This window comes from Denticeps clupeoides, chromosome 5 (genome assembly GCF_900700375.1).
Source record: "Denticeps clupeoides chromosome 5, fDenClu1.1, whole genome shotgun sequence".
NCBI classification, from domain to species: domain Eukaryota; kingdom Metazoa; phylum Chordata; class Actinopteri; order Clupeiformes; family Denticipitidae; genus Denticeps; species Denticeps clupeoides.
Genome location: NC_041711.1, coordinates 32,734,001 through 32,749,840, shown reverse-complemented (window position 1 = coordinate 32,749,840; position 15,840 = coordinate 32,734,001). Strand labels below are relative to the sequence as shown.

The following is a 15,840-nucleotide window of genomic DNA, read 5'->3' as shown; positions in this document are numbered from 1 at the left end:
CATCTTGGTAATTGTGCTCTGGCATTTTCTGCACTCCAATATGAAAAGCATTCAGCGGCGCATCGGAAGATTCCGGTGTCGTGTATAACAAATGATGTATTCAGTTCAGGTTTTGGGCAATGAATTTCCGAGGCGGTGGCTTTATCTACTGTACAAACAAGTGAGTCACTTGCATAAAAAATATATTATTACAGCAAGGACCGGGCCGTATGCTACATGTGCGTTATGCACCGTTTAGTCCTATTTAATTCAGAGCTAGAAATAAATCGTCGTGTACAAATATCTTTTCATTATAATAGATACTCCAGCCCCCCCCCCCCCAGTGAAATGTAATGAGATTACGTCTGTACCAGCACTGCTGAGCAATATGACGCCCAGGTGTTTAAGCTCATTTGTCCTTTGCTCACGTCTCAGAGGGCCACTGCCTCCACCCGCATCTCACATGCCTGCCACATTTGAGATATTCGGAAAGAATCCCGCAAACGAAATAAAATCAATTTGTCAAAATCTGCTCCACCCCTGATGTTCATAATGGCGAGGAGAGAACAAGGGAAAGAAATGGGATCATTAACTGATGTGCAGTAAAGTCAAAGATCCATGTTTGTTATGAGGCCCAGAATTTTGAACGGACACTAATGACGGACCTTTTCATATCACATCATGCGTCTTCCCACATCCTTTAGACACCCCAAGCACGAATCCAAGACAAAGCCCCACAGTCCCTACATTTTCCAAGTAGACAGGCTAATTTCCCCCCTTTAATACTCGTTTATTCCCTCAAATCCCCTCATTTTGCGTAATTCCAGACCCAGCTAATGACTGTTTCTGTCAAAGTCTTGCCCACGTTGCCCTCCCTCTCCCGCCTGACCTCATCAGGACACTCCTTGCTGCGCCCCACTCGCAATTAAAGCCAGCACCCATCAGGGCGCATCAAATCAGCGCTGCACCTCCTGCCTAATGGGCCCTGCCGCCTCCTCGCGGGGCCCTGGCAGATGGCTCTGTGGCAGGTCGTGCGCATCGCGCTCCGGAGGCTCGACATTCCAGAGCTGCTGGATCATGCTCTGAGCCGGGCCTTATAAGAGGGTCGGGTTGCGGAAGGGCGCCACTCCTCGGCCCTGCCAGACCCCGAGCTTCGGAGAGAACGAGCACGAGCTAGACCTGGGCCACCATGAGCCGCAGCCCTGAGAGGATTTCGTCGTACCGTCGGCATTTTGAGGAAGGCAGCGCCTTGTCCTACCAGGTGAGGGTGTCCAGTCCCTCTCCCCCGCGCCGCGATGTCAGGCACCGCTCTGCCAGCTACACCCGCCCCACTGCAGCTAGGGACCTCTCTTTGGGCCGCAGGACCATCTCCAGCACCCGCAGACCTATCATGGCCAGGTGAGTTCTGAAGAGAAGTGATATTTCTGGGTAATATCAGAAACGTTGGGTCATTACGGTGAGGTTGTCACCGAACGGTTGCAGCGCCAGCATGGGAGCCCTTTGTGTGGGAACAGCACTGGATCTGGAAAGTGCATCTGCCGAGAACCAGGAGTACCTGAGCACCCGCACCAGTCAGCGGCAGGAGATGGTCGTGCTGAATGACAGGCTGGCTGCCTACATTGAGAAGGTAGCACATACTCTTACTTTCTACCATTAAAGAGATGTCTATAAGGCGTAAAAATAAAAAAGAATTCCACAGCACACCCTTATGACCTTTCAGCTTCTCCTGGAAGCAGGGCCTGCTTTTCAGGCCCATGTTTGACAGAATTGGTCTGATTTGAGCACGCTTGAGTGTAGAAACACGCCTTCTGGCTGCTGAAACGGAGCAGCGCATTACGCGCTGATCTGGGCAGTGAGCACATTCCAGCACGCCATGTACAGGGGGGTAATGAGTGGTCTGCACCGCTCCGTCTTTAAAGGTCCGGTCACTGGAGCAACAAAACAAGTTGTTGGAGGCGGAGATTGAAGGCCTTCAGAATCGCTTCGTGAAGCCCACGGGCCTGCGCAAACTCTACGAGGATCAGCTGGGCGAGCTCAGGAGACAGGCGGACCAGATGAAGAACCATCGGGTATGTCTACGTATATGTATGCATGTGTCTTTGTATATTTATATATATATACACACACACACACGTACACACATGCACACACACACACACAAGCATATATATATGTGTGTGTGCATGTGTGTGGTTGTAGAAAGAGAGAGACATCCATACATTTACCAACTAAACTTTGATGGGGTTTTAATTCCAATAAACTGACCTTTTTGAAAGATCAGTGTGACCAGACACTGAATCTTTATATATGTTGTAGGTTTTGCACACAACATATTTAGAATTAGAAATAAAAAAAAAGTAAGTGAAACCAGTTGCAACACTTTGATTTGGTCTAAAGATAATTTTATTGTAAAGGTACTTAGTAGTGCTTGTTTGAAAGGACATGGCTATTGCTGCTAAAGACGCCATGGCAGGTCAGCTGGAGATGATCAAAGTCAGGTATGAGGAGGCGCTGGAGCTGAGGAGAACGGCCGAACTGGAGATCGAGAATTTCCGCCCGGTGAGTTACCGCACAACGCGGTGCTCCATCATTTTGTCAACAGAACCTATTCCATAACCTTCGTTTTAATTTTGAAGGAAGTAGATGCGGCCACGTCTGCACGCATTGCTTTGGAAAAACAGATGGACAACCTGGATGTGGAGATTGATTTTCTCAAGAGGATCCAGAAGGAGGTAGAACAAGACCAATCATGGTCGTGATTTGTGGATAAAAACTAACTAGAATAACTAATAACTATAATGATAATGTTGAAACAAATAACAGTGTCTTTTTATGATATTGATTCCCAGGAAATAGACGAGCTGATGAGCCAAATCTATTCGGCTCAGGCCTCGGTCGAGGATGCATTCTCCCTGCCAGACCTGTCTGCCGCGCTCAAGCAGATCCAGCTACAGTACGACAACATAGCGGCCAAGAACCTACAGGTACTGAGGAATCGAATGTCTATACCTAGTTCTTATAATAATAGGTATTGTTGTTTTTATTATTTGCAATTTTTTTTTATTTAATAAACAATACCTTATACTGTTTTTTTTTCTCTTCAGGAAATGGATACGTGGTATAAAACCAAATTTGACGATTTGAACCAAAAGTCCTTCAAACACCCGGATAAGGTCCGGAGCACAAGAGAGCAAATTACAAATGCCAAAAAAGACGTAAGTGCGGTCAATGTGCACCTGTGAGTCTGTATTGGTCTTAAATTAATACAAAGAGTAGTCGTGTTGAATGGAGCCTGTTCAAAGATATCATGTCCTCCAAAGATTCAAAACAAAGAACGGGACATGGACGCCCTGCAGACCCGAAACGAGGCCCTGGAGGCACAGATTCGTGAAGCTCAGGAAAAATACAAGAAGGAGCTGGAGGATCTCAATGTGAGTTTCTGCTGTGTCCAGAAACAAACTCAAGAAATTCAGTATTAAGTCATTACAGACTAATTTATATATGCTCATATTGCCAGTAATTTTATCACATTATTATGATTATTATTTTTTTCTTTGGGATATAATTGCATAAAGTTATGCAAAATACTGCTCAAATAAAATGAGATTTAAAGAGATTTTTCTATATTTACCAGGTTACAAACCACACGACAGTGAATAGTAATATAATATTTTATCTAATTATTTCAATTTCAACAGAATGCACTGTGACAAAAAAATGTGGGGTTGAAAGGTTTAGTATAACTTGACATATCTGAAAATAGAACTGCAGCTCCACTGGCTGCACAGCCACTCATTGGCAGATTGCAGATGTAATTGCAACACTGATTTCAGACATTTATAAATCAGAAAATAATTTAGTCTCTTTTTTACAGGCCAGGATTGAAGCTCTGCAGGTGGAACTGAAATCCACCAAAGAGAAAATCGCCCTACACCTCCGCGAGTACCAGGACCTGCTCAACGTGAAGATGAGTCTGGAGATTGAGATCACCACATACAGGTAGAAGACCATTATACGTTCATCACATGCAGCATGTACCATTACTAGGTCGTACATCACAAATCTGTTACCTGCTAATGTTTCTCTCCAATGCATTTCATAGGAAGCTGATTGAGGGTGAAGACACACGTATCACCAGCATGGTGCAAGGCACGATGGGTATGAGTGCCATTACTGCTGGGATGGGTGAAGCTAGAGTGGGAGCAGTGGGCATAGGTGCAGGAATGCAGGACGGTGCTTGGGTAGGTGCTGGAGTTGGTCGCAGGGCTGGAGCTGGAGGCTCCGCTGAATTCGGCACTGGGCTTGATGGGAGAATGGGCGCTGCTGGGATTGGTAGCAAGTTTGGTACTGGAGTGGGCGCAGGAATTGGGGGCGGGCTTGACGCTGGAGCAGCTACTGGGAAAAGTAGTGGGCTCGATGCTGAAGGGGTTGCGGGGATTGGTACCAAACATAGTGCTGGAACTGGTGCCAGAGTAGGTAGCGGGCTTGGCAGTGGAATGGGCGCTGGTATCGGTATTGGGGTTGGCGCTGGAGCGGGTGCTGGTATCGGCAGTGGGGTTGGTCCAGGAGTGGGTGTTGGGATTGGTAGCAAACTTGGCCCAGGAGCAGGTGCTGGCATCGGTGGTGGGATCAGCACTGGACTGGGTTCTGGGATGGGTGTCAAAATTGGCACCGGAGCTGGTGCTGGGATCAGTGATAGGCTCGGCGCTATAGTGGGTGCTGGCATAGGTGGTGCATTGAATGGAGGGACTATTGAATCCTACACCAAGGAGCAGGCTGTGGAGCTGACAGAAAGAAAGACCGTGCTAATCAGGTAAAAGAAGGGATGATGATGATGCTGATGATGATGATGATGACATGATGACCATTTGGATGGGTCTATTTCTTTGACTTATTTTTATTTATGCCCACCTTAGGACAGTTAAAACGGACGAAGACATTCTGGAAAGCAACACACAGGAGAGGAGCTATATAATTTCTGGAGCAGCTGATGAAGAGGAGTAAGGCGACAGACCATGACCCTTGACCTCGCTCTGCAGACCAATACAAGTGGTCTCAGCCCAGGTCCTGACCCTTGGCCCCCCAAACAAGACCATGAAGATGTCTACGTCTTCAAAAAGCTCTGCTCTGCCTTCAGGCTTTTTGTGGGACTAAAATCCGTTTAAATCCGATGGCAATTGGTGGCAAAATTGTGTGAATTGCATGACGTCCCATTGACCAGCTTTTTCATTCGGACCCGCTGCGTGCCTCACTCTGCTTATTTGCAAAGATATAGAAATAAAGTTGTCAGCATTCAGTCTGTCACTGTCCAGTGTGTCATTCAGAGTTTAAATAACACAATGATAGAACATTTCTAAAGCCACAGAAATGAGAGAACGTGGAGAAAGTGTGATTTGTAAAAAAAAAAAAAAAACATGGTCACCTGAGGCAGGGTCTGTCACCTTGACATCCTCTCCCGGCCGGGGGGGAAGCCTGGCCATCAAAGGGGCTCGGCGCTGCCGCGAAGTGAAGGCGCACAGTCGCCGCCTGTCCTCATTCCATCCACACCCACACCTTATCCATCTGCCCGTGATCGGAAGTGAGCGGCTCACGCTGGAACATGCCAAACACCCTGAGCGTCCCGCTGGCCGCACTCGCTGCTGATGGGAGGCGTGTGAGCGACCCAGAAATATTTTTTTCATTCTGCTGTGGTATCGAGAAGTGGCTGAAAAAAAAGGTACATGGATGTTATTCATGGCAACCTCACACACACACACACACACACAATGAGTGGGAGAATTGCAGGACGTTCATGTAACGTCAGGCCATACGTTACACCAACAGTGGACCACAAAGGCAGGAGATGATCTGTGCAACATGTGACACCGATAAACAAAAAGCCGAGCTGACAAAAGAGCATTGCGGGAAGACAGAAACACACCCTGCGAGCCTGCAAGTGGGGATCTGCCATGTATTTACTGCATCTGACAAGGGGTGTCTTCTATGGTGTGTATGTGTGTGTATTTGGTGTCCCTGACCTATGCCTGCAAGATGTAAGGCAGCTTCTACCGGGAGCCACGAGTCACCAGGGACAAAACATAAGAGTCCAAATTCAGTGTCGAGGCACAGTAAAAGGTGAAATATGTCTGCACACAGTCCATTAAATGCAAATTCCCTGCTAATCACGTCCAGCAGAAGATCTGACCACTCCTGAAATGGGTTCCATTGTGAAAATGTTATAGAATAGAGAAAATGGTGAATGGACATGTGATATTAAAATGTTCCTTGTACTCGTTTATGTATACTTCCAGAAGGGCTGCCGCTATGATGGGAGGTTTTATGAGGTTCTCTACTCCAGCATATAACTTTTCCGTTGTATGTCTATTTTTGCCTTTGGACCTGAACTGTTAATAATTAATTACATAATGCAAATTATTATTATTATCTCTCTCTCTCTCTCTCTCTCTCTCTCTCTCTCTCTCAGCGTGAGGCTTATGTATATTTATATGTATATAAATTTGACAACAGCCTGTCCAAGACACAAGGATACAATCTGCATGCGTTGTGCCAGACACTCGTTTACCCGGTCGTCATTTTCACAAGCTCATCCCACCCAAAAATTTTGGCTTGGAAAATAGTGAAAGGTTCAAAGATGACAGAATGAAAGGATGAAAGCAAAGAATTGAATCATTGTTAAATTATCTCATTTTGTGAAATTGGTTGAAAATTTTGATTGCTTGGGCTATTATATGCATATTAGCATTCAATGCTAGTGTTCTAGCATCTAATGCTAACAATAAAATGCTAACAGGGCAGGACCACGATGCGTCATGTGAAATTTGATGTTGTTTGGAGTGTGTTGAGAAAATAGCATGCTAATGTTAGCATGCTAATGCTAAAGCATCATGTCTAAAAAAAATATTTTTGCATGTTAACGCTAGCATGCCAACATCAACAGTGCTAACAGGGTGGAAGCATGATGAGTCATGTGAAATTTGGTAATGTTTTGTATGCCATTTATCTTGGTTGGATGACCAAAAATGTTACCATTTGTTGCTCTGTAAAATGAATGGGTTCCAATGGGACGATGGAGAGATGAAAAGGAGTGGAGAATAGGGGGATGAGTGGAAGGAGTTTATATGTGGTTGAACTGGTTACTGTTATGTAATAGGTGAAATGTGTGTTGGTTGGACGGCTGATAGTGTGACTATTGTTGCACTGTTAAATGAATGGCCTTCAATGGGACGATGGAGGGATGAAAACGAGGAGTTTGGGGTAGGGTGATGAGTGGAAGGAAGTTAAATGTGGTAGAATTGGTAACATTGGTTTAATAGGTGAAACATTGTAGGAATGCTAACATTCTGATCATTGTCTGATCAATGCATGGGTGTGAATGGGATGATGGAGAGATGAAAAGGAGGAGTGGAGGATGATGGAAATGAGGTTAAATGTCGTAGTATTGGTTCAATTTGGTGAAAAGGGGAAATATGTAGTCTTTTAGAAGGCTGAAGGTGTGACTGTAGCGTCTGTATAAAATGGATCCCCTTCTATTCACTTATAATGGGAAATTTAAGTCGTCCCCAGTTCCGCCCAATCACACTTCTCCGCTTTTTTGTAGAATGTGCGAGGTGCGTTTTTATACATTTTCCAGAAAAGAATTAAAATAACTGGAAAAGGGAAGTTTGTGAAGAAACTTCGATTTTGGCTTGGGAAGCAGTTAAAGGTTAAAAGGTGCCAGAATGAGAGTACGAAGGGAAGGAGCGGAATCATTGACTAATAAATGAGTTTATGCAGTTTGAGCCAATTCTATGAAACATTTGAGAAGGAAGAGAAGGAAGAGATAAGCGGCGAGGAGAGAGGAGACGGAGCTGTCCATGGTCCTGTCCAGCTCGGACCACCATCCGTTCAAAAGCCGAAAAAAACGAGAGTCGTTCAGATGCAATGATTTAAATCGTTAAAGAGGCAGGAAACCGGCGAGTCACTCGATTTACCGGACAGCCTAACGAAAACATCGTTTTAAAGTTGTTCTTTTTTAATGCAAAATAGAAGCATTTTGGAAATGACAAATTATGCATTTGGAAATGACAAATTATGCTTTAAAATAACACAACTGTATAAAACTATAAAAGTCAACGTTACGTTCTATAAGGAAGAGTATTTTTCGATTACGAAGTGACCGCTGAAAAGACGGGATTCGCAAAAACCTTTTTTTTTTTTTAACTACAAAACCAAACGAAATGCAACGTTCTTTTTTCTTTCCTGTGGATGGGGGGCGTATTTAAATGACTTTGTGAAGAAGCCTCTGGAGTCGGAATAATAAGCAACGGCGGGGACGTTTCCCAGCGTCCGGAGGAAGCTTCGAGAAGGCCGAAAGTCGGACTGACTCCTCTCGCACCCCGAGAAACAGCAATTAGGCCCGGCTGACACGCAGCGCCATTCAGCGGCGGCCCGGCCGGAATAAATTTGCCTAGAAATGAACGCGCCGGGCAGCAGGGAGAATCGGGGAGACGGGGGAGCCCCATTCCGGCGCGCGGGAGTGAAAAACGGTATGAATTTGTAAGGTGCACCGAAACATTTCGATTCCGACACGTCCACGCCCCATTGTGCGCGTCCTTTCAGGCCCCCAAAACGAGGCGAGATGCGCCTGAAAGGCCAGCGGCGGCCGCGCAGGGACTTTCACCGATCTGCGCACGCATGACCTGCGGCCAATCGCCGTGGACGCTGTAGTCCGGGTTAAAATCCCGATCGTGTCATCTGGCGGGACTCCCATCCAGAAGCGTCCCACCCGCATGCGCAGCTGGTCCGGCCCGCGGATTTATAATCAGATATGGAACCGCACCGTTAGTTATATTATCATTTTTCATTGCATATTCAGATTCCAAACATAGAGTGAAATAATAATGGACGGTTTTGGGGGGCCCTGGGAAAAGGAGGGTCGGGGAATGTGAGGTTTTATGGTGGCTGTTTTTCTCCGGAGCTCTGGGAGGCTTTTGAGTCTTTGTGGCGGTCGCAGATGAAGTGGCGAACCCCTGGCACTCCGGGGCAGTTCGGGGCTCTGAATGGGGTCCCTGGTGGGACATTGCGCGACGCAACCGCGACGCTTTACAGAGGTCGTTGTCCCCTTACATTCACGGCTCATTACGGGGTAACCTGTTCCACCTAAAAGGCCACAAGAAGCTGAGAGGCAGCTTCTTAATTTACAGCCCGGATGGAAGGACGATTTTTTTTTAACCGAGAACCATTCTGGGGAGACGGGGGTCCATAAAAATGTTCTGGAATGTTCCGATGGAGTCTCCAATAAGGCCTCCACCATGTAATTAATGTGTCTTATTTGGAAAAAGGGAGCACAATGCCACCGTTCAGGCTATTTAATTTCATTTAATTTTCCATCTCATTTGGCCCGAACACTGCCCTCCCTCCCTCCCTCTCTCTCTCTCTCTCTCTCTCTGTCTCTCTCTCTCTCTTCATCAAGTGGGGACGGGTGTGCGGGGCGGAGGCCGGTCCGGATGGGAACCAGTCCGGACCGGCAGCGTTAATAAATAACCGCTCCGCGCAGCGGGTCCCTGCGTGCGCCCATTCAGGAGGGGGCTCGCGTGTACCACCCCCCCACCGACCCCCCCACGCCCTTTCACTCGATAAGCGGCGAGGAGAGAGGAGGAGCGGCGGGGAACCCCAACCTCTCCATCACCGGCCGCAGCGCATGCAGGGTCCGCGTCCAGCCCCCCCCCCCCCCCAAAAAAAAAAAGAGCATCGGGGTCACACGGAGTGTCCAGAAGTCACGCACACACACACACACCTTTGCCGTCCCAGGTAAACTTGCAAAAAATCTTCATTAAGAAAACCATTACCGGAGGCCACACCCAAGCATCAGGTAAATGCACCGTAATTAAACGCAGTCCTGATCTGCTTAATTTGCATGATGATAACAACAGCAATAATAAAAGAGTCCGAATAAATCACGTGTTTTCGTTCTTTATTAAAAAATAAATAAAAACGAGTGGACGACTTGTGGTCGCTCTCTCTCTCTATCTCTCTCTCTCTCTCTCTCTTTCCCGTCGGGTACCTGCCCGCTCCCAGTCCGGCACACGCCGGGACTCAATGGGACTTAACAAGTCCCCCCCCCCCAAAAAAAATACCCCACTCCCGCTCCCCTTTGTCCACGCGGGAACCCGCTCCGCTGCCAGGGGAGGGATCCGTGGTCTTTGAAGTTAAAAGGACGCAGCCAAGTAGATTTAAAGTAGTCACTGATTTCCAAAAAAAAAGCGCCTCGTAAAGAAACAATAACGAGGGAGGAGGAGGAGGGGGGGGCAGAATTTATGGAGAAATTATACAGTGGATTTGTCACTTAAAATATCGGAACTGTCCGGCGTACAAAGCCCCACGCTGAGGATTAATGGTCGCGCCAGACCTTTGATTCCGCGCCCCTCTTTTCTCTGCCCTTGACAAATTGGATTTTGGGGATGGGAAGGTCGCCGGGGCCGATTGTCCCCCCCCCCCCCGACCGCTCGGAGCGCTTCATTATGCGCCGGGAGGGTGAGAGAGGGTGACGGGAGCGTCTCCATGTGACCAGAGCGCAGCGCGCAGCTGCTGGAAGAGCGCAACTCTCTCACCGCCGGGGCCGCGTTTAGAAAAAGCCGCGCCGGAGTGGCCGGCGCGTCACTTGGCGGCCGGAGACGGGCCTGCGCGCACCCCCCACACCCCACCCGAGACATGCAGCCCAGCCGGAGCCCCGCCGTCAGCGTGTTCGCGGACTGCTGCATCCCGGGCGGCCTGCGGATGGGACCGGTCCCGGGGACCTTCAAGCTCGGGAAGTACGTGACGGACCGCAGGGACGTGGGCCTTAAGAAAAAGGTAATCAAGTCTGCAATTTCGTTCTTCGTCAAACTTCATTATTGTCCTTTAAATTAGCTTTAACAAAACGAATGACATTTTTACATATTTTTAGTTGATTTTACATATTCATTAAATTTTGGATTTTTTTTTTTTATTTAATTTTTTCTTCAGTCCAATTCTCTCTACTTTTCCTTTTCTTATTCCAGGAAGACGCGTCCATCGCGCCAGGGCGCATTAATTGGCTTTGGCACGTTGGGGAATAATTGAGTTCTATTAACGCAGAGACGCGTCACTCTCGGCTCCTGCTTAACCGCCTTAATAAGGACGAGATTTCGGACGCCACTTAAAGCACAAAACTGCGCAGCCTCGAGCGATTTAAAATGGGACACGGTTCGATGGAAGCTAAAACACACGCATACACACACACACACACACACACACACACACACACACACACACACCACTGCTTTATTAGTCAATGAAAATAAATCCTGCTTTTTAATTTTTAGAAAAAAAATTCTGGACAACGTGAAAATATCCCGTTTTTAAATATGGGAATTCTCGCGTGTGTTGCCGCGCCCCTGATTGACGCGTGTAAACGCGGCGCCGCGGGCTGCCCCACGATCATCAGGTGCAATCTCCGTGTCAAATGTCACGCTTTAATCTCCCATTTGCCGGGGCGCTTTAGAGACGCGCTGTCGCTCCGCAAATTCGTTTCTCGTATCAACTCAATTAAACGGCCGCCGCGGGTTAACAGGGCGCGTAAAGACGCGTTAAAAACGACGCGCTCGCCGGGGACTTCTCAATTAATAACCTTTTTTTAAATTTTGTTTTACAAAAAAATGGTAAAGAAAAAAATGGAAATGAACCTTCGAAACGAACGTTAAACGCAGTTAAGAAATATTATAGAGTTTGGGATTTTTTATTGTATTTATTTTTTTTTGCTCTGAATTGAACGCGGCTTGGTTTCTGTCTCCACAGATCCGCCTGCTCAGGGGGGAGTTCGTGGACGAATCGGGCAGTTCCGTCCCGGACTGGATCGGTTTTATCCGCGCAGCCAGAAACAGCCAGGAACAGAACCTGGAGGCGGTTTCCGAGCTCCCCGGGGGTCAGGTGAGCTTTCAAATAAACTGGAAAATATAGACATTATAATAATAATAATAATAAAAATAAATCGTTATAATTGGTTTTGATGAAACGATTAAATGCGTTTATTTGATTTTTCTATTTCAGATTTTCTACCGAGTCCTGAGAGAAATCCAGCCTGGAGAGGAGCTCAGTGTGTGGTACTCCAACCCGCTGGCGCAGTGGTTCGACGTCCCCACCACGGCGACCCCGACGCATGACGAGAAAGGTGAGTGGCAACCTGTCACGGCTCAAACTTTATTGTCCTCGTTTCTAAACGAAATCCGATCCCGTCGTACCGCGCGAACGTTCACTCGATTAAAACCCACGCGCAGCATTATTATTATCGACAACAAAAAACTTAATTATTATCATTGTTATTATTAAAATCCAATTAGGACGCGCGGTGGAGTATTTCTAATTACTGGCCGCGTTAATTGAATGTTTCTCACTTTATTAAACCGCGACGCACTCCACCTAATGACAAAGTGGACGACGGCAATTCGTGGTGGGAGGAGGACGGAGGGTGGTGTGTGTGTGTGTGTTTGGGGGGGGGGGGCGGTTAACAAATGTCACCGCCTCATTAATATTCATGCGTTCGAAAGAAGAAAAAAAGGTGCGCCACGGTAAATTACGCGGCCACACCGGCCTTTGTCGCGTCGTGAATGGCAACTTTTCACGTCGCCGCTATATTGCGTCCCGACAGATGGGACGGTCCCATTGTCCTCGCAGGGCCGCGATTTCAGGCCACAGCTGCCGTCACTTCCACGGGAGACGGGCCAGATTGCCTGTCGCGGCGACGTGACCCCACCCGCGACCGCTCAACTGGTGTCATGCCGGCGTGAAAAACGGAACGTATGAATAATTAGAATGACTCGTTTCGAGCCCAATACAACTCAAATGAAATATTTATTGGGTTGGTGGGTGGGGATTCGTGGGTGGGGATTCCCTCAGTATCGAATCCACTTCTCATTTTCTGCCAAATAAAGTCGCGGTTCCTTCATGTTCTCTATATGTTCTCAGGCGAGGAACGCTACATCTGCTGGTACTGCTGGAGGATCTTCAAGTACCCCAACACGCTGAAGGCCCACGTCCACTTCCACTGCGCGCTCAGCGGCGGCCGCGGGATCGTGGGCGCCGAGCAGGCCCGGGGCCCCGAGAGCGCCGGCAGGTCCCCGAAGTCGGGCGACCTCCCCAACGCGCACAGCACCTCGACGTCGGACCCCGGCAAGAGGCCCGCATCCGGCTCGCCCTTCCTCGGCAAGGCGGGGTTCCCCAAGAGGCCGGGCGCGGCGGAGCAGGACAGGGCGCTGGACATGAGCGTGTCGGCCAGGAACCCCCCGCACCCGCTGGGCCCGGGCGGGGCCCCCGCGGTCCTGCACGGCGTGGGCTTCCACCCGGGCGTCCGGTCCGCGTTCCGGCCCATGGGACTGTCCAAGCTCGAGGAGCCCGCCGCCAAGGCCCACGGGTTCGGCAAACTTTTGGGGGGCGTCAAAGCCGCGCCCGCGTCCAAGTGCGCGCACCCCGCGGACCCCCGGGCCTTCCCCCTGCTCCCGCACTTCGAGGAGACCTCCGCCTTCAAGCACGTGGAGGGCAGGGTGCACCCCGGACTGCCCCCCTCGCGCTACTCGCACCTCTCGCCCGGCTTCCACTTCGAGAGGGTCTCCTTATCCCAGTTCGAGGGGGTCAAGCCCTACGGCGGGGACTGCGGCCTCCCCCTGGTGCCCTTCACCGTCTACAACGGCGAGCTGCTCTACAGCGCCCCCTACTACCCCCTCAAGCTCCACTTCGGCAACCTGCTCAAGTACCCCGACTCCGTGTCCTACTTCGGCGGGCCCGCGCTGCCCCCGGACCTGGGCGAGATCGCCATGCACACGCAGCAGCTGTCCGAGATGGCGGGGGACAAGTCGGCCCCCGCCGCCAGCCCGGGCCCCGGCAAGCCCAAGAAGGGCCACCTGTGCCTGTACTGCGGCAAGCTGTACTCGCGGAAGTACGGCCTGAAGATCCACATGCGCACGCACACCGGATACAAGCCGCTCAAGTGCAAGGTGTGCTTCCGGCCGTTCGGCGACCCCAGCAACCTGAACAAGCACATCCGGCTGCACGCCGAGGGCAACACGCCGTACCGCTGCGAGTTCTGCGGCAAGGTGCTGGTGCGCAGGCGCGACCTGGAGCGCCACGTCAAGTCCCGGCACCCGGGCCAGAGCGCGAAGAAGGCGGACGCCGAGCAGAAGAGCGACAAACGACAACGACGACGACGACGACAGCGACGTGGACGTGTGCTTCACCGACGACCAGAGCGAGCCGGAGTCCGCCAAGAACCGCGATTAACGTCCGTTCGTTTCCCCAGCCGGAGCTGCACTTTAAAACGGCCCCCCCCCCATATTTATTATTTTTTATTTTAAAAAGTATATTATGTGTTCGTTTCATAAAAAGCCGATTTGTGGCGAAAATGGTGGAAGAAATCCATGCTGGTAGCTGATTATTATTTTTAATAATAATAACAACAACAACAATAATAAAACCATCGATGCTTTTAGTGAAGTGGATTTCCAGACATATGGACCTCAGTGTAAAAATGTAAAAAGAAATCGTTGTTACGTGGGACTGTGTGGTTGTATGTTTGTTAATAACCGATATTGTACATGAACGGCATTTCTTGATATTTACAATATTTGGAATAAAATTGTACATTTGAAAAACATTTACATTCAAATGGATCCGGTCACGTCTGGGTTATTCGAATCGCCTCGACGGTCCGTTTCAAGCTGCGAAATGCGACAATATAATAAAAATAATAATAAAAGAATGGCAAGAATCTTTCCCGCCGCTCCCAACAGAAAAAGAATTATTGGTCTGCGAAGGAGGAGGAATAACTTTTATTACGCGCGAAAGTGACCAGAAAGTAATACCGAAAATAACAAAACGGGTGAAAGGAGAGTCGCGGACAACGCGGGAAAACGAACAAAAAATGTATTAATATTAATGACAACACCAACAATAATTATAACAATAATAGAGACACCCATAATAATATTGACATCGGTTATTATTACTATCATTATTGTCGTTTTAGGTCTAAAAACGCTGACTTTCGTTTTTTTTTTTTTTATATTCTCCAATCCGGTCTGTTTTTTCTATTTAACAGCCCCCAGCGCCGGCAGACAATGGCTCTATATTCATTTTGAGACGAACTGTCGATTTAACGCAGCGGCGCCAAGGTCAGGGAAGAATCCACAAGAATAAACCAGGCTTGTTTTTTCTTTTTTCGTTTTAAATTTCGTATGAAAAAGCATTTGTAAACGAAAGCGACGATTTAACGCATTTTTAATGAGGAATTTGGCTCTCAGAAATTCGAGATGCGTTTGCTTAAAACCTCAAAATAGCTCAAGATTCCAGACGCGTGAAAGGTGGATGATGTGCTGATGCTTCAAAGTAATAACTGCATGTGCTGGCTGATTGACAGCTGACAGGTTTACATGGTACAAGGCAGGTGAAATGTCACCCATGCACAAATAATTCATGATAGGAAAAGTCTCACTTAGAGACCATTCCTTAAACTGAGTGTCAATTTAACATACACACACACACACACACACACACACACACACACACTTGAAGGTTGTCACGAGCTGTTATTGGTCCCCAAAACTGGCCCTTGTCCCAACTCTGAGCTTCCAGTTGGAGGCAGGCGGGTAAATTCAGATGCTGAAGCATCTCTTCTGAAGACCGCAGGAGAGCGGTGAACGCAATCGCGCCGCTGAAACCCGCCAGATGTCAGCCACTGGCCGGTGACCGGGAACACTCCAGGAAATGCAACATTAGCTTGTATTTACTGGTGAACAAATATTCTGGCTCCTGTGTGTCCTATAGGCCCATACATTTTAGAGCATGTTGAACAGGACAAGTGTGTGTGTGTGTGTG

At 48.5% G+C, this 15,840-nt stretch overlaps 2 protein-coding genes across 2 annotated transcripts; both read left to right on the top strand.

The window, feature by feature from the left end:
• Positions 1-981: 981 nt before the first annotated feature.
• LOC114790885 (desmin) lies at positions 982-5,278 on the top strand. The gene is made up of 11 exons (XM_028981303.1): positions 982-1,377; positions 1,462-1,606; positions 1,899-2,048; positions 2,419-2,538; positions 2,616-2,711; positions 2,829-2,963; positions 3,084-3,194; positions 3,300-3,410; positions 3,854-3,978; positions 4,082-4,792; positions 4,896-5,278. The coding sequence occupies exons 1-11, from the start codon at positions 1,169-1,171 to the stop codon at positions 4,981-4,983; spliced, it is 2,001 nt and encodes a 666-aa protein (XP_028837136.1). The 5' UTR covers positions 982-1,168; the 3' UTR covers positions 4,984-5,278.
• A 5,345-nt stretch (positions 5,279-10,623) lies between these two features.
• prdm13 (PR domain containing 13) lies at positions 10,624-14,632 on the top strand. Its single transcript, XM_028981090.1, is given in 5 exon segments — positions 10,624-10,809; positions 11,773-11,904; positions 12,025-12,145; positions 12,940-14,168; positions 14,170-14,632. Coding segments are annotated over 5 exon segments (1,701 nt in total). The 5' UTR covers positions 10,624-10,668; the 3' UTR covers positions 14,248-14,632.
• The last annotated feature ends 1,208 nt before the right edge of the window (positions 14,633-15,840 follow it).